The sequence below is a fragment of the Leopardus geoffroyi genome, chromosome B3, assembly GCF_018350155.1.
Source record: "Leopardus geoffroyi isolate Oge1 chromosome B3, O.geoffroyi_Oge1_pat1.0, whole genome shotgun sequence".
NCBI classification, from domain to species: Eukaryota; Metazoa; Chordata; class Mammalia; order Carnivora; family Felidae; genus Leopardus; species Leopardus geoffroyi.
The window spans coordinates 107,817,023-107,835,141 of record NC_059337.1 but is presented as its reverse complement, the minus strand read 5'-3'; the positions used below and the strand labels follow the sequence as shown (position 1 = coordinate 107,835,141).

The following is an 18,119-nucleotide window of genomic DNA, read 5'->3' as shown; positions in this document are numbered from 1 at the left end:
TTTATATGTGTGTATGTGTGTATTAAAAAAAAAAAAAAAAAAAAAAAAAAAAGCCTACCTCCATAGAGAATTTTACAATGACTGAAGGAATTCAATCAATGAAAGACAGGTGCATCAATGCATATGAAGAACCATGAAGAAGCTAGTTCATGGACCAAGTAAGCTACAAAAATGAAGGAAAAAAGAAAAGAGAGAAAGAAACAGGTTTTCAGTTTCATATGCCCTAAAGTTACAGAAAAGAACAACAGACAGTGTCAGAATTTTGAAGTTAAATATAGATGAAGTGAAGGAGAAAAAAAATCAGCAGTACTTCCTAAATTGAATATTATTTCCAAATAACTGAAATTAATAAAGTGTAATGAAGACATAATTGCCACAGTTGACTAACATATTACTCTTTCAGTAGAATCCATAACAAAAAAATAAAATAACCCTATTAAGATGTTAAAAACTAAAAAAATTAAAAACTAACAATTAGGTAAATAAATCTTTTCACACAGAGAAGAAAAATTTCAAAATAGGTCATTAAAATTCCAGTCAAGTTCAGCAGGATTTACAATGACACTTATTTAGTGCTATTATTTCTGAATTTGGGATGCTTTATGAATAACTTGTATTTTCAGATTAATATTGCATTTTCCGGGTCTTTTTATCTGTCTGCACCACCCCCAATACCCTTGAAAGAAAGGCACACATTTGCAGGTTGGATGGCCAAAGGCACTGATACAAATTATAGCTGTGAACTGTGGAGCTTAAACCAGTTTTGCAGAAGAATCACCTGGAGGACTTTTAAAAACATATTTCTAAGTCCCACCTCAGATTCTTGGACTTAGAAGCCCCGTGGTTCGTAAATCACTTACAAAAGGATCTGCAGATATGTCTGCTGCATAGATGGACGAAATAGAGTAGAGTTGTGGATTTAGGACTACGCTTGGAAGAGTCTTAAAATTCTCAAGAAATACCTTTGGGCTTCTCTCACCTGTTCCAGCCAGAATAATCCCACTGTCTATTTCATGTATCTATTCTGCTTCTTAAAGTCTGAAAACAACAAAACCTGATAGAGCACAGTGAATTCACTCACATAAGAATTAAACTTATGATGGGGCACCTGGGTGGCTCAGTAGGTTAAGTGTCTTGACTCTTGATTTCAGCTCAGGTCATGATCTTGCCATTTGTGGGTTCAAGCCCCATGCCGGGTTCTGTGCTGACAGCTCAGAGACTGGAGCCTATTTCAGATTCTGTGTCTCCCTCTCTCTCTGCCCCTCCCCCATTAGCACTCTGTCTCTGTCTCTCTCTCAAAAATAAATAAACATTAAAAAAAAAGAAGAAGAATTAAACTCATGATCTGGCATTAAAACTGACCTAATCCAAACATAAAAGAGACTAGACAGATAAAAAGACCAGGATTGATGGATACAGAATATTTGTTAATGCCAAAAGAAAAGCCTTATTAAAGCAATTCTGTAATTCATATACTTTTACTTATTGCAACTGAAAAGAACTTAATACATGAATGAATTACAGTCCAAATGGAAAAATATTTATAAATATCTATTCTGTTTTAATTGCATATAAATCTGTCATTTTCAAAAAGACTATCTTATTCCAGACTTGCAACTGAAAATATACAACTATCTAATTAAATGCAAGGTTTTGTGACCTTGCCTCCTACGGAGACAGGAGTAGATCTAGAGAGGCATTCTCCTTGGGGAAATAATCACCCTAAGAGAAAACAATCAGAATGAACACCTGTCCACTGCTTCCCCATAGTATAAGGTTTGGATCCTTTGAACACCTTTCAGGTGTCTCCCCAATCTACCCTAACCTAGAAAACTATGCTGTGTGCTATAGAGAAAGGGAGGTAAGTTTCTTCCTTCCATTCTGTCCTTGGATACTTCCCTAGGACTGGGTATCTTGGTCTTTTGAAATTCTCCATTTCAACCACCCTATCTAATAATAATGCATGCCTACTGGAAATTAAATTTGAGACATCGAATCCTGTATGTGGTTCCCATCTCAAGGAGCTGCTTCAACAAATGACTCAGAGTATTTTTACTCACCTGTCTGAATACACATACTTAGCAGGAGGTGAACTGAGTAGGAAGCCAGGAGAGCAACTATCAGCAGCAAGAAACTAAAATATAAAAGAGGACATGGTCAAACCCCACAAAAGTTTCCTTTCTGAGGTATCTTTTTAAAAACCAATTTTTTTTTCACATTCAAATGTTCACAGGGATGATCTTAGAGTTGGATTGTGGCCACTAAAGAAAGAAAATATTATTCTGCATTTACCGAATTTTATTTAAATGAAAATATACTGCTTTTAAATTTTAAAAAATCAGAAAGAAACCAACTTTACTTGAAACAAAAACAAATTTCCTCCTTCGGCACTCTTGTCTGCTGACTGCTGGTTCAGCCATTCAGTGATCTTGCAATACTTCCCTTTTATAACTATTTCTTCCTATTTTAAATCCAAACAGAGGTTTTGGTTGTGGAATCTCATTGTCTTTTTTTTTTTTCCCTTTTTTTCTTTTTTTAATGTTTGTTTATTTTGAGAGAGAGATAGAGTGTGAGTGGGGGAGGGGCAGAGAGAGAGGGAGACACAGACTCTGAAGCAGGCTCCAGGCTCTGAGCTGTCAGCACAGAGCCCGACGCAGGGCTCAGACCCATGAGCTAAGAGATCAAGACCGGAGCCGAAGTCGGATGCTCAACCGACTGAGCCACCCGGGTGCCCCGTCATTGTCTTCTTTTTCCTTCCCTCTGTCTCTTCTCTTCCAAAGATTGTACCCCACCTTCATCTATAAAACTGAATTAAGACTGCATTTCCTAGCATTAAACACACACATCCACCAAACCAAACAAATGCAGTTAACACAATTGATGTGTTCATGACACAATTTGAAAAGGTGCAGACAATGTAATAATTGGGATTCTTTTACTGAAAGTGGTAAAAGAGACAACATGCATAATTTCCTACTTATTTTCAGGAAGATACTAACAAACAGGCTTCTAGAAAGCTGGCTCTAGTGGAGTACCCCAAAAGTTACTTTTGGCCCACTTAATACTTGCTATTAAGTAGCAAAACTGAGAGGTACACTTGAAGCCTCACAAAATAACAGTCTGATATCACTAAATGGCAAATGTGATATGATTCAATGAGGGCATGTTCGGTGGTATACATCTGCATGTAAGACCCTGGAGTTATAAGATGTGATTTTTTTCAAAGGGAACCCAAAATAAGTCCTATAATTATGTCTTGCCTAAGATGTCACATACAGTTTTGAAGTTTTAAAACTATGAATGTTTGTTAAGAAACAAACCAGAGAGGGGCGCCTGGGTGGCGCAGTCGGTTAAGCGTCCGACTTCAGCCAGGTCATGATCTCGCGGTCCGTGAGTTCGAGCCCCGCGTCGGGCTCTGTGCTGGCAGCTCAGAGCCTGGAGCCTGCTTCCGATTCTGTGTCTCCCTCTCTCTGATCCTCCCCCGTTCATGCTCTATCTCTCTCTGTCCCAAAAATAAATAAACGTTGAAAAAAAAAAAAAAAATTTAAAATAAAAAAAAAAAAAGAAACAAACCAGAGAGGGGGCGCCTGGGTGGCGCAGTCGGTTAAGCGTCCGACTTCAGCCAGGTCACGATCTCGCGGTCTGTGAGTTCGAGCCCCGCGTCGAGCTCTGGGCTGATGGCTCGGAGCCTGGAGCCTGTTTCCGATTCTGTGTCTCCCTCTCTCTCTGCCCCTCCCCCGTTCATGCTCTGTCTCTCTCTGTCCCAAAAATAAATAAACGTTGAAAAAAAAAAATTAAAAAAAAAAAAAAGAAACAAACCAGAGAGAGAGAGAGAGAGAGAGAGAAATCAAAAATGGACTCTTAATTATAGAGAACAAACTGTTACCAGAGGGGAGGTGGTAGGCATTGGGTGAGACAGGTGATGGGGAAAAAGGAGTACATTTGTTGTGATGAGCACCGGGTGTCGTAAAGGAAGTGTTGAATCACTGCAATATAGTGATAACACTGTATGTTAACTGGAAATAAAATAAAAACTCAAAAAATTATGAGGGGCACCTGGCTGTCTCAGTACAACATGCAACTCTTAATCTCGGCGGGGGGGGGGGGTGAGTTTAAGCCCTACTTAGGCGTGGATCCTACTTAAAAAAATTTTTTTTATTTAAAAAAAATTATGAGGGTGCCTGGGTGGCTCAGTTGGTTAAGCGACCGACTTCAACTCAGGTCATGATTTCATGGTTTGTGACTTCAAGCCCCGTGTCCGGCTCTGTGCTGACAGCTCAGAGCCTGGAGCCCACTTTGGATTCTGTATCTCCCTTTCTCTCTGCTCCTTCCCTGCTCATGCTCTCTCTCTCTCGCCTTCGAAAATAATAAACATTCAAAAAAAATTTTTTTAATAAAAAAATTATGAAAGTTTATGCATATATCTCATTATAAAAGCAAGTTGGGTTACTTAAAAGTTGGTTTGCTTATGAAGAAATTCAAAATAAAAGCAGAAAATAAACCTAAATGAGACTCTATGCATTTTAAATTTCCTGGTAAAATGGGTCTGCTTCTACTGATAAACAAAACAAACTTGCTAAATGCTAAGAATTAGGCCTAGTTCTAAACGATTTCAGTTTAGCAGAGAAACTAACTTGCAAACAAATCATTACAACACATTATAATAACAGAATGAATAGACAAGTACTATGGAAACACAGAAAAGCCAAGAACGTCTCCTCTTTTGGGCCAACTGGCATATGAGTTGAGTCTAGATGAAAAGGAATAGGCATAGAACACATGCCTAGAGTCAGGGAAATAAGACTACCTAACAGCTGGAGGACAGGAGATGATGGAGAGAAATGAAAAGATTATGTGTTTTCCACTCACAAAATTGCTATTTGTAAGTAATCTGATAGCTGATAAACTTTAATTCACGTTGGCCAACGTGACACAACAACAGCCACTTCTTAATGTTATCATAAACAAGCATGGGTCAAGTTTCCATTTTTAAAAATTAGTCCCACTTTTGGATAAAAAATACAAATTATATAGCATCCCTCCAAACTACAGAGTAGCAATACTATGTAAGTAGCAGGAAAATGCTAAACCTCCAGAAATGATTTAACTAGAAATTGTATAACACCAACTCTGGGGCCTCTTTGCTTCTCAGTGTACTATCAAAATGGGGGGGGGGGAGGGGAGAAATAAAGAAAAAAACTCACCTAAATCCAAGGATGCCAGTATGAGCCATAGCATAAGCTAAACCAAGGATGCCACTTCCCATGATGGCATTTGTCAAATTAAACACAGAAAAACCAAACGAAACACCTGGGGATCCCTGTCTGTAAAGTTCCTGCAAGCACACAAATTTAACAGTGTTAAGTGTTTAGATGAAGTTCAGATTTCATCAAGAAATGAATGACAAGTTATGGAGAACTCCTGTAATCCACAGGCACTGTGTGACACTAATTTCTCAAGCAGCACTGGTTTCCTTTTTTCCCTTCCCACCTCCCACTAATGCAGTGCCAGAAAAATCTTGTTTCCTAGGAAGATCATCTCCACCAGTACAAGGCCAGACAGGCTTCAGGAAAAACCATGACTAACCTTGTGACTGCAAAAGATGAAGATAGGATAGGAATGGGGTGGGACAGAGACAAGGGAGAGATGGCCTCAGCTCATGTGATTACTGAAGAAATCCTGAGTCAGCTTGGGGCTCCTGTAGACAATGGTTACTCCCCAATTACTAGGACTGCAAAAGTAATCTCTATATATTTAATGAATTCAGTCAGCTCAAATGCAAGGATGGTCGGGAATACCTTGCAATGACGATACAATAAACAGAAGCAATACACGTTGCTCTACCGAGGATGCCCCTGAAAACACCCTCTGCCAAAACAGCATTGGTGAGCGAAGTCCTAGAAACTGTCACAGTCCAGGGACTTGAGTTAAAAAGCCGAGGGCCCCCCTTGCACAGGTTTTAGGGTCAGGGAAGTGCTATGTACTCATTACCAGGCCACCTCTACTCCTTCACCGCTAAGGAGCTCTGTATGAGGTTTCCAGGCACCCAATGACTAAGTCTAGGGAAGAAAAATCTCGTGACTCTGGCAAAAACCTCACAAGACTGTTGGAGGGAACAGGAAGTCGACAAAGACACTAACAGACAGCACTGAGTTACATAACGGCAGGGCTGCTCCTCCAGTCAGGTCCCCCAGCCTCCAAATGGTGCTGCACCTCTTCCACCTGTGCCCGCGCCTTTACTTTCTCGCTAGGGCATGTTACGCTGCAATCACATTCATGCACTCGCTGGGTCTCATCTGTGTCTGGCTCCTGCCTTTGGGCCCCATCCCCCAAGAGTCAGGCTCCAGGTTCTCCCTTCTCCCCGTGCAGCACCCGCACCTCTTCTTTTCCAGGTCTCATCTGTCAGGAATTTCAGTAAAAAGGCCGGAGGCCTGCAGCACCCAGAAGCTTCCCGAGGAAACTTACGTTGCTTAGCAACGGGCTCAACTCTTCCGCCTCCGCCGCTTCGGACTGCTGGGCCGAGACGTACCAGCTCCGCTCGGCGTTGCCGATCCCCCAGGGCGCCTCCATGCTGCTCGCTGGCCGACAACCAGGTCCATCTGCGAGCTCCTACCCCAGCCTTCCAGTCAATAGTCGCGCGGGAGGCGGGGCGGGGAGCCCGGCCCTTCCGGGTTCCCGTACCGACCGGGGCGGAGAAGAAAGAAGCGAATCGACGGGCTCTGATGACGCTCGCCCCTCCGTGGCGAACCGTGATGATGTCATCGAGGGCCAGCCCTTCCACGAGCGACTCTCTTCTGAGCTGCACCAGAGCATGAGGTGAGGGGTCTAGACTTGGAGTCAACCGCCGAGCGGCGCCGGGAATTGGGATGGTGACGTTGGTGAAGTGGTGACCGCAGTGCCCCTGATCCGAGAGGCTGAGGGTCAGGTGGTAGTACCCGTCCTCCAAGGTCTGCTCTCCGCCACTCGCTTCTTGGCGCAGGTCGCGAGGTCACCCACCGCCCGGGTGCTGAGCTTGGGCCCTAGTACTGGGTGCGAAGGAATGTGTTTTATGTGTTCAGAAGCTTTCTGATCGAGCCGTTAGCCATATTTTACATGTGGGAAACCGAGACTCCGATTAAGAAATTACAAGATCACGCAGCTGGGGAACTGCTAGACCAAACTTGAACCCTGACTGTGAAGTTTGAGAATTGCTTCACGGGGTTCTGGGGCAGGGTCCTCTCCCCTTCCAATTATTTCTTTGGTATTCTAGAAGGCAAAGTGAATATCTGATACTATTAATGGAATGGACATAGAACTCTGCAAAGCCCTAGTCCTCAAAATACTGAAACCTCAAGTTATAGACAGGACTTGGGGTAGTGAAGCATTAAAGACAAACAACATACCAATCAATATATTAAGAATACAGGCTCTGAAGTCAGTCAGACAGACCTGGTTTTTAATCCCTGCGCAGAAACGAGACTGGATGAATTAACCTACTCCTGACCTTTAGTTTGCTCGTTTACAAAATAAAGATGTGATAACCACACACCTCCCAAGATAGATAATGTGTGTAAAGCATGTAGCACAGCCTCTGATGTAATAAGCACCCATAAGTATCCTAGTAAATATTGCCATTGGTAAAGTCATAAATATAATGACCATTTCATTTAGAGATGGATCGTTTAAGTCCAACGTCAGCCTTCCAATCCCAAACTTATTCTGTAGAAAATTGTGGGTGGAGAGGTTCATTGACTATAGGGAGGCTGATGGGTCACTAAGCCCTTGTCCTGGCAGCAGATGGGTTAAGGTGCAAATTTATTATTCACTACTATAAAAGACAACATATCATGGAAAAGATAGTATACTTCTCACACACCAGTCAGCATTTAGCATGTTATTTAAAACTATAGAATTTAGATTTTTTATTCTTAACCTGTTGTGAACATGTAAGGTTGTAGCTTTCTGTTTTTGTTTTGTTTGTTTTTTTAAGTGCATCCTTTTTTTTTTTTTTTTTTCTTTTTTAGGAACTTATGGAGACAATTTGGATTCTCAAGAATACTTTTCAAAGTGGAAACCTGTAGAATATCTGAATCAGAATCATTGGCTCCACTTGCTTGGACGTCACAGATACAGAAACTTAGCAGAGCACCTGGTATTTTCTTGCTGGATCAAAGGAGAAGATTCTCCACCATGACTGAAATAGAAACAAACCAGAGAGACTCTGAATTGTTTTTACCACCCTCTAATGTTCGAGGAATGACAAAACTTGATAGAACAGCTTTTAAAAAGACAGTCACCATCCCAGTACTTAAAGTGAGGAAAGAAATAGTCAATAAATTGATGCGATCCCTTAAAAGGGCAGCACTGCAGCGCCCAGGCATAAAACGTGTAATTGAAGATCCAGAAGATGAAGAGAGTAGACTAGTTATGTTGGATCCCTATAAAATATTTACTGATGGTTCCTTTGAGAGAGCAGAACTCAGTATTTTAAAGCAGCTTAATGTCAGTCCACAGATACATAAATATAATTTGGAACTCACTTATGAAAACTTTAAGTCGGAAGAAATCTTGAGAGCTGTGCTTCCTGAAGGTCAAGATGTGACTTCAGGATTTAGCAGAGTTGGACATATTGCCCACCTGAACCTTCGAGATCATCAACTACCTTTCAAGCATTTAATTGGTAGGTGTGTCTTAGTAATAATATTTATGTGCTAGAAAGTAATTAGGTTCTCATTTTAGTTCTTAAAATGACTTTCTTAAATGTCAAATTACAGAAGCAGGACATGTTATCATTTTAATTTTAAGCTGCATCTTGAGCTACATACCCTCTCTTTTGAAAGCCATTTTGGAATACTCTCTCCAGAGTGATAGCAAACTCTAAAAATCAGTTCAGGCTTTTCTGTACACAATATACAAGCATAGATTAAACTCAAATTTTTTGCTTTGGCAGAATTCTTTGGCACCTCGTCATTTGGTACATAGGCGTTATTAGGCCCTCAGGACTATGCTGAATTCTAGGTTTCTTAATTAAATTTGAGTGTTTACCATCAAAAGTTCAAGACCCTGTTTATTCATGCTTTGATTCTGAATCAGAATCAGATGCTGAGCCTCTTCTATATGTCTGGCGCCATACTTTGTTTTTTAGTGCCCTTAGTCATTTAGAAATGATGCTTTTGGGGACACTTGGGTCACTCGTCAATTGAGCGTCCAACTTCAGCCCAGGTCATGATCTCATGGTTCATGAGTTCAAGCCCCGTGTCAGGCTCTGTGCGGACAGCTCAGAGCCTGGAGTCTGCTTCAGATTCTGTGTCTCCCTCTCTCTGCCCCTCCCTGGCTTGTGCTCGGTCTCTCTCTCTCTCTCCCTCTCAATCTCTCTCTCAAAAATAAACATTAAAAAAAAATAATGTTTTTGTATGTTGTATCTCTGTAAGCCCAAGTTTGAGCCTGGGTCCTTTATCCTTTGGGAGAAGAAAGAAGTAGAAGACTAATCAGGATTGCAGGTGTCCTTATACAAATATTTGATGTCCGTGTATTCTCCAGATTTTTTTTTTCTTTTTAATGTAGAGTAATTGTCAGAACTTTTGAGAATTATTTTCACCTTTAACATGTTCTCAGGGCACCTGTGTGGCTCAGTTGGTTGACTGTCCAATTCTTGATTTCAGCTCAGGTCATGATCCCAAAGGTCGTGGTATCAAGCCCTCTGTCAGGTTCCATGCTGAACATGGAGCTTGCCTGGGATATTCTCTCTCTCTATTCTCTCTCTTTCTCTCTCTCCCTCTCCCTCTCTCTCTCTCTCTCTCTCTACCCCCCCCTTCCTACCCCTCTGCCCCACTCTCCAGCTTGCTTGCACTCTCATGCTTTAAATAAAATAAAATAAAATGTAGTTCTCAATATTTTGCATGATTAGGATTTCAGAAATATGCTATTATGCATTTCCTTTGTTTTTACTGATGAAAGGGACTGATAATGCACAACGGTAACACAATAAATAATTAAGCAGATCTTTATAATTATGCCTGGGTACAAATGTCAAAGATAAGCTTTGCTATGTATGAGTCATCGCCTGTCAGAACTCAAAACATCCCTTTTGGCATCCCTATTTTATTCAGGGCCCTCCTAGATTAAAAGTGAAGCATTTTCATCCAGGGATAATTTTAAAGCTTTTGCTATAGACTTTCAGTTTGTTTTTTTTATTTCATTCCTCATTTCAAACTATTATACCTTAAAAATTGACTTCTGATATCTGAAGCAGAACAGGATAAGAATAATGATTGGCTAGAGTCATATTCAAAATCAGGTATCTAATTGTCAAAAAGAAATTGGACAAATTCTGGTTATATGTCAGCATGTTTGTATTATTGAGCACTTTTTACTAACTTACAAATCAAGTTATCTTTCTTTATGCAATGACATGACATATAGATTCTTACAATTTTTTTAAGCGCTAACAAAAAAGTAGACTTTAAGTAAAGGGCATCAATATACCATTTCTGGTGTATTTTATTTGTAGCTCTTTCTGCTTTGGCAAATATTTGACAAAAAGAACAATTTAATTAAATGAACATTTTAGATAAGACTCTAAATAATCTGTTTCTTTTATTTGAAAACTTATTTTACTGGTATGTATTTCCAAAGTGGGGCATCTTTTTTAAGTACATAGTAAAGCAGACATTTGATTAGGTCAGTGGGAACAGGCTGGTGATTTTAGAGATCATTTGTTGCAATGGTCCTTATACTTTTCCTTTCTGTTCTTTACCTTATGGTCTACTTTTTTGCTTATTGTTGTGTATTGGTCCGTTTGAGATTTAATTTAAAAAAAAAAAAAAAGGAACACTATTAGATAGACTGAAACTCCTCAAAAATTTTTCTTTAAAAATGTACCCATATAGGGTGGCTGGGTGGCTCATTCGGTTGTGTCCAGCTCTTGATTTCAACTCACATCATCATCTCACAGTTCGTGAGTTTGAGCCCTACCTTTGCACTGTTAGTGCAGAGCCTGCTTAGGATTCTCTGCATCTCTCTCTGCGTCTCCACTGCTCATGCGCACACTAGCTCGCTTACTCTCTCTCTCTCTCAAAATAAATAAATAAAAACTTGTGTACCCGTATGGTTTTTTGTCTTTGTATTAGAGGCTGGCAGACATTAATTAACTTTGCTAATCCACTGAATTTTTAGAATTGCATGCCACGATATACACACTAGATGCAACTTTTGTCTATAACCAAAAGAAATACAGTTTATTTCCATTTTATATTTTCAGTTTTATTTTGCAACCGATTGGCAATATTTATGAATTCTCATCTTTCAGGTCAAGTTATGATTGACAAAAATCCAGGAATCACCTCAGCAGTAAATAAAATCAATAACATTGATAACACGTACCGAAATTTCCAAATGGAAGTGCTGTCTGGAGAGGAGAACATGATGACCAAGGTATGGAATATCTTATTGTCTCCTAGGTACAGATTATATCAAGATTAATGTTTAGAATCAGAATAGATGTCAAAGATTAAAAGTATTTATAATAACCCAATATTGATGAGTATGTGAGAATGTGAACATTTGTATATCCTTTTGATGGAAGTGCAAATTTGATACAAACATTCAGAAAGAGTATATGGTAAAAATTGCCATTTTGAATAGGTACCTCCTTTGACCTAGGATTCCATTTATGGGAAGTTATCTCAAGGATATAATTGGAGAAAATTGTAGTGATGTGTATGTACCAGGTTCTACAAAGGAGTGGAAACAACCTAAATGTTCATCGGAAAATTGATTAAATTTTGGTATAACAACACAATGAAATACTCCATCATTATAGATTATTGAGCTCCACACTTACTAAAATAAATTGCCCAGTGATAGGTTAAGTGACAAAAACACCAGTTGTAGAGTAGTATATATATACATAGCTCCATTTTAACTAAATATGTATGTAAATATGCACATATATCAGAATGTTAACAGTGGGCATATTTTTATTTGATACAGTAGTGACTAGTGACCTTTGTTCTCATTTTTATACTCTTCTACGGAGCACATATTTCTTTTATAAGAAAAACAAAACAAACCTATTTCAAAGAAAAAATATTTTTAATATGTAGGAAGAGATTCCTGGGGTAAACCACTTTCTCATCCTCTACCCCCAAAATCCTCTGAAGTGCTGGATAATATAAACATTTTTTTGATTTAAAAGTCGTAGATAATTATGTGTTAATATTATGTGACATGTTGTACCCAAGCTAGGAAATAGGTTAACTTCTCTCCATAACTTGATAAAAATTTTAATAACAAAGCCCACTCTTAAGATGTTAGATGTACCTTTGTTGGTTCCAAGTTTTTATTTAAATACTAGTTAACTAATAGGGTAATATTGGTTTCAGGTGTTGAATTTAGTGATTCATCACTTACAGATAACACTCAGTGCTCATCGCAACAAGTGCCCCCCTTGATGCCCATCACCCATTTAGCTCCCCCCCCACCTCCCATCCAGCAACACTCAGTTCTCTATAGTTAAGAGACTTAAGCTCTTATGGTTTGCTTCTCTCTCTCTCTCTTTTTTTTTTTTTTTGCCTTCCTATATGTTCATCTGTTTTGTTTCTTAAATTCTATATGAGTGAAATTATATGGTATTTGTCTTTCTCTCGCTGACTTCTTTCTCTTAAACAGGACTTTATAAAACCCAGGAGAGTTTATGCAAAATAACTATTTTTTAAGATTCTGGGCCACATAGATTTAGGTGAATATTTTAAGTATAAAATTGTTTCTCCATAATTTAATTATAACAGAATATTAAAACACCATTTACTACATACTTACTATTAGGCCTGAGCTAATGTTTTAAATATAACAAATCCTTAGAAGCCCACAAGATAATAGTGGTTATTTTGTTTTGTTTTAAATTTATTTATTGTTTAATTTACATGCAAGTTAGTTAGCATATAGTGCAACAATGATTTCAGGAGTAGATTCTTTAATGCCCCTTACCCATTTAGCCCATCCCCTCTCCCAGAGCCCCTACGGCAACCCTCTGTTTGTTCTCTGTTTAAGAGTCTCTTATGTTTTGTCCCCTCCCTGTCTTTTTGCTTCCCTTCCCTAATGTTCATCTGTTTGGTATCTTAAAGTCTTCATATGAGTGACGTCATGTGATATTTGTCTTTTTCTAACTGGCTAATTTCACTGAGCATAATACTCTCCAGCTCCATCCACATAGTTGCAAATGGCAAGATTTCTTTCTTTTTGATTGCCAAGTAATACTCCAGTGTGTGTGTGTGTGTGTGTGCTGTGTGTGTACACGTATATATACACCACATCTTCTTTATCCATTCATCCATCATGGACATTTGGGTTCTTTCCATACTTTGGCTATTGTCAATAGCACTGCTATAAACATTGGGGTGCGTGTGCCCCTTCGAAACAGTGCATCTGTATCCCTTGGGTAAATATAATGGTGGTTGTTTCTAATATTCTCTTTATGCAGATAAAGTAACAAGGAATGACTGAGCTGGATTTTTGGAGCCAGGCTTCTGACTCCAGAGTCCATGCATGATCTTTCCCTGTATAACGTCCACGGCCTACTGCTTGTGTGTATTGATTGTGTGGGGTCTGATCTGGCAAGTAAGATTTGAATGTGAGTGCTTTGCTGGTATCCGTGCTTATCTCAGCATACTGATTGAGTGCTGCTTGTTCTTCATTTGGTACTGCCCTTTAGGGTACTTCCTTCTTCTCAGAGATCTAAAAGTTCTCAGAAACTTCTGTAATTTTTTAAATGGCTTCTGATTGATTTCTTAAGTCAACTGAAGTTTGTTCTTAGGATATATTTTATATTTAACATTTATACCTTAAAGTAAATGCAAAAACTCAGTATAATTTCTTTACTACAAACAGAATCACATTTAATTTTAGGAGCTCAAGCAGCATAAGTACTTTCTGTGTCTATTGTGAGTAAAAAGATTCCTGAGAGTGAATCGGGCTGAAAGTAATGCTGAGTGGGTTAGGTTGAAAGACAGTATGAGTAAAATCAGAAGGATACTTAAAGTCTAATTTTTTAAAAGTAGTACTATGCTTCACCTTAAGAAGGGGGAGTAGGGGGGCGCCTGGGTGGCGCAGTCGGTTGAGCGTCCGACTTCAGCCAGGTCACGATCTCGCGGTCCGTGAGTTCGAGCCCCGCGTCGGGCTCTGGGCTGATGGCTCGGAGCCTGGAGCCTGTTTCCGATTCTGTGTCTCCCTCTCTCTCTGCCCCTCCCCCGTTCATGCTCTGTCTCTCTCTGTCCCAAAAATAAATAAACGTTGAAAAAAAAAAATTTAAAAGAAGGGGGAGTAGGAAGGATATTTCAGGAAAAGCATCCCAAGACATATTCAGACCTTCCAGGTTATAGATCTAGAGAGTTTTAGTTAGCAGAATAATGAAGGAACATTTCCAACTCTGGAGCCTTAACGTGGCCAGAGCATCTGATGTGGTCGGAAGGAAAACATATTTACACAAATTTGAAAGCAAAATATTCCATGAAGGCAGAATATAGAAGATGTATCTCTCTCAGATTTGTAGAACTTAGGAACTTTTCTGGCCTTTTGATTCTTCATCCATTAAAACAAGGGGCTTAAAATGAAGGCTGAGGTCACATTACATGACTGTAATTTTAGTTTTGTTTTCTATTTTCTAACATGCTTATGATTGTTCCCCAAAAAAATGGCACAAAGTCTTAAAGTTTTAAATTTCAAGACTTAGCTTCACTAAATATATTTAGTTTAATCCATGAAAACTCAAAATTGGGAAAAGAGAAAGTAGGGGAAGGATTTGTTCTATACACTGGCTAAAATTTGTAGATATGAACCTTGCAAAATCCAAGTAACTGTCTAAAAACATAGTAAAATACCTCAAAATCCAATGTGTACATGGCACGTCTTTTCTTTCCCCAGATTTTTTTTAATGTTTTTTATTTATTTCAAGAGAGAGAACGTGCACACACAAGCTGGGGAAGGGCAGAGAGAGAGGGAGAAAGAGAACCCCAAGCAGGCTTCATGCTGCCAGTGCGGAGCCCAGCGCGGGGCTCGATCTCACGAACCGTGAGGTTGTGACCTGAGCTGAGATCAAGAGTTGGATGCTTAACTGATTGAGCCACACAGGTGCCCCAGTACAAGACACATCTGTCATGCCTCCCTCTTACAAACTGAAAATTAAGGAAGCTTATTTGCTGAGGGGAATGCTGTCTGCAACTTCAGCTAGTCCTCATGAAGATATGTGTTGTGTTGTTTCAAATTATAGGTTTATTTCCCTCTCTGTCAGGTGACAAAATAGAGTAGGATTAATCCAGTCAATTGGCCTGTCTGAAAAATGCCTTATGTGATTTGGGAACCACTTTATGACCGGGTAGAATGAGACGGAGAGTCATTTGGCTTTAAAGAGAGGACTTTTCTTAGGTCAAAGTCTAATGCGGGGTGTTAACTGGCTTCAAGAATAGCATAAACACCAGAATTCTAATTAAAATGCAGTTATTTGCTCCTAAATTTAAATGTGTGGGCGTACCCATCCAGTGTCCATGGCTGGAATTTAAAACTAAACAGGTTAACCAAGGTATGATACCTTTTTCAGGTTCGAGAAAACGGCTACACCTATGAATTTGATTTTTCGAAAGTCTATTGGAATCCTCGTCTCTCTACAGAACACAGTCGTATCACAGAACTTCTCAAATCTGGAGATGTGCTATTTGATGTTTTTGCTGGGGTTGGGCCTTTTGCCATTCCAGTAGCAAAGAAAAATTGCACTGTATTTGCTAATGATCTCAATCCTGAATCCCATAAATGGCTATTGCACAATTGTAAATTAAACAAAGTGGACCAAAAGGTGAAAGTCTTTAACTTGGATGGGAAAGACTTCCTTCAAGGACCAGTCAGAGAAGAGTTAATGCAGCAGCTGGGACCACTGTCAAAAGAAAGAAAACACTCTGTGCACATTGTCATGAACTTGCCAGCAAAGGCTATTGAATTTCTCAGTGTTTTCAAATTGCTTTTAGATGGGCCGCCATGTGGCATTGAGCTCCTTCCCATAGTGCACTGTTACAGCTTTTCCAAAGACCCTAATCCTGCTAAGGATGTTCAGCAGCGAGCTGGGGCTGTGTTAGGCATTTCCTTGGAGGCATGCAGTTCAGTTCACCTAGTAAGAAATGTAGCCCCTAACAAGGAAATGTTATGTATCACCTTTCGGATTCCTGCTGCTGTGCTCTACAAGAACCAGACCCTAACTCTAGGTGAGCAATTTCTGGGAAATTAAATGTAAACTATAATACTTTTCATGTAGCTTTTAATATTTATTAAATTTGGAAATAGGTTAAACTAATTCTAGTTAGATATTTCGGTTCAAGATTCTTTGCCACTCAATTGTGACTGGTTTCTCGCAATTTTACGAATTTTAGTATGACATACACACTATTCAGTCTAGCAGAAGGTTATTTCATTATGATAATAAATCTGCAGTCATGTTACTATTTTATGTATACGTTGAGTATTCAGAATCTTTAAAATGCCTATATTGTTTGCTTTTTAAAGGTATTTTCCAATGTTAAGTCTCTTACCTAATAACGGGTTTTTTGGCTTTGTTACAGAGAATCAGGACGACCCACCTCTTAAACGCCAGAAGACAGATAAAGTCTTTTCAGAAGAAAAAACTCAAATTGCTTCAGTCACTTCATTGGAAATGTCTTCTCCATCTCCCCATTAGACCTTTATGTAATAAAATATAATGATTTCATAAAATTTTAGCATTCATTTTAGTACTGAACACTTATATTTTACCCTTGCTGTTATAAGTTATCAAATTAAAATTTAAATAAGTCTATTTTATCTAAGTGATAATAATTAGATTATAATCTTATAATCTAAATTATGTCTAATTTTGTATTAGATACATATATTTAAATATTGACTGTCTCCTGGGAAAATAGTTTTTGAAGGTGGGATAATTGCCTGCTAACAATCACTTTGCAGTGATCCCCAGTTGGAGAGTATGCCTAAATTTTATATAAGTACCCCTAAACTAGTAATAAAAAATGAAATTATTTAGATCAGGAATGGTAAACCATGCCTGACAAGCCAAATCTAGCCTACAACCTGTTTTTGTACGGCAAATAAATGACCTGAGAATGGTTCTTATACTAACGGTCGAAAAAGAATTTTAGAAATCTTGTGACATGAAAATTGTATGAAATTTGAATTTCAGTGTCCATAAATACAGTTTTATTGGAATACATCATGCTCGTTTGTTTACATGTTGTCTGTGGCTGCTTTTATGGTATTAAAGCAGAGTTGAGTACTTTACAACACGGACAGGAAGTGATTCTCCTCAGTTCTCACTGCTGCTCAGCACACTGCACATCGCAGTGACATGGTTGTAACTCAACAGCGTCTTGATTACCATATAAATCACCAAGCTTTAAATACATTATTATTACTAGTGTATAGCCATCCTTTCAAAACAAGAAAACTGGACTTCTAATGTGCTTTGAAGGCACAGTGGAGTGTCCATTATTTTGATAACTAATTAGATAACAAAGAATCTATACCTGAGCTAAAATACAATATATGTTGACATTACCAATAGAAGCATTCATCTAGTATTTCACTCACAGGCAAGCAACTGTCAGAAAAACTAGAAATTTAATCTAGAAATATCTCAAATGAGCAGAACTTCTTCACAAAATAAAAAATGAAAATGAGGGTGCAACTGAAATAAGTCTCTAAGGGACTCTCGTAACCCCATCAAGGAAAGCCATTTACTGATGGCGAGTTAATTGTATTTGAGTGCAGCAGCCAAAGAAATGCATCCAGGGAAAGTAAAATTGTTTGAGACTGTTTGTTGGCCTTTTGGAAAAAACAGTTGCTCAAAAAGTTTGGGACACTGGGAACAAAATGAAGTCAATTAAAAAGGTAAATGAGTCTGATTCTTGATGAGTTGATAGATGTTACTACTACTGCTCAGGTCTTATTTATTTGAGACATCAGTGCTGAGTTTGAAGTTGCTGAAGAATTAAGCTTCTATGAATACTCTGCACGGAACAACTATGGGTGAGTATTTTTAAAGAAGTTGAGAAAACAATTCTTTACAACCTGAAGTGGAATCTGCTATGATGTGTTACAACTGATGG

The 18,119-nt window shown here is 38.8% G+C and overlaps 2 protein-coding genes across 7 annotated transcripts in view; one reads left to right on the top strand and one right to left on the bottom strand.

Moving 5' to 3' along the window:
- The window catches only part of SLC38A6 (solute carrier family 38 member 6), a 75,800-nt gene extending 69,226 nt beyond the window's left edge, over positions 1 to 6,574 (bottom strand). For 4 of the 6 annotated variants that reach the window (XM_045451166.1, XM_045451167.1, XM_045451169.1 and 1 more), the window contains exons 1-3: positions 6,466 to 6,570; positions 5,205 to 5,335; positions 2,061 to 2,134 (exon numbers count right to left, since the gene is read on the bottom strand). In XM_045451166.1, the coding sequence (XP_045307122.1) occupies positions 2,061 to 2,134; positions 5,205 to 5,335; positions 6,466 to 6,570 (310 nt within the window). Of the gene's footprint in view, positions 1 to 2,060; positions 2,135 to 5,204; positions 5,336 to 6,378 lie in introns of all 6 variants that reach the window. The other 2 variants (XM_045451170.1, XM_045451171.1) reach the window with 2 other exon arrangements.
- Positions 6,569 to 17,224, top strand: TRMT5 (tRNA methyltransferase 5). Its single transcript, XM_045451172.1, has 5 exons — positions 6,569 to 6,816; positions 8,004 to 8,659; positions 11,288 to 11,412; positions 15,572 to 16,226; positions 16,581 to 17,224. The coding sequence occupies exons 1-5, from the start codon at positions 6,569 to 6,571 to the stop codon at positions 16,694 to 16,696; spliced, it is 1,800 nt and encodes a 599-aa protein (XP_045307128.1). The 3' UTR covers positions 16,697 to 17,224.
- Positions 17,225 to 18,119: the final 895 nt, after the last annotated feature.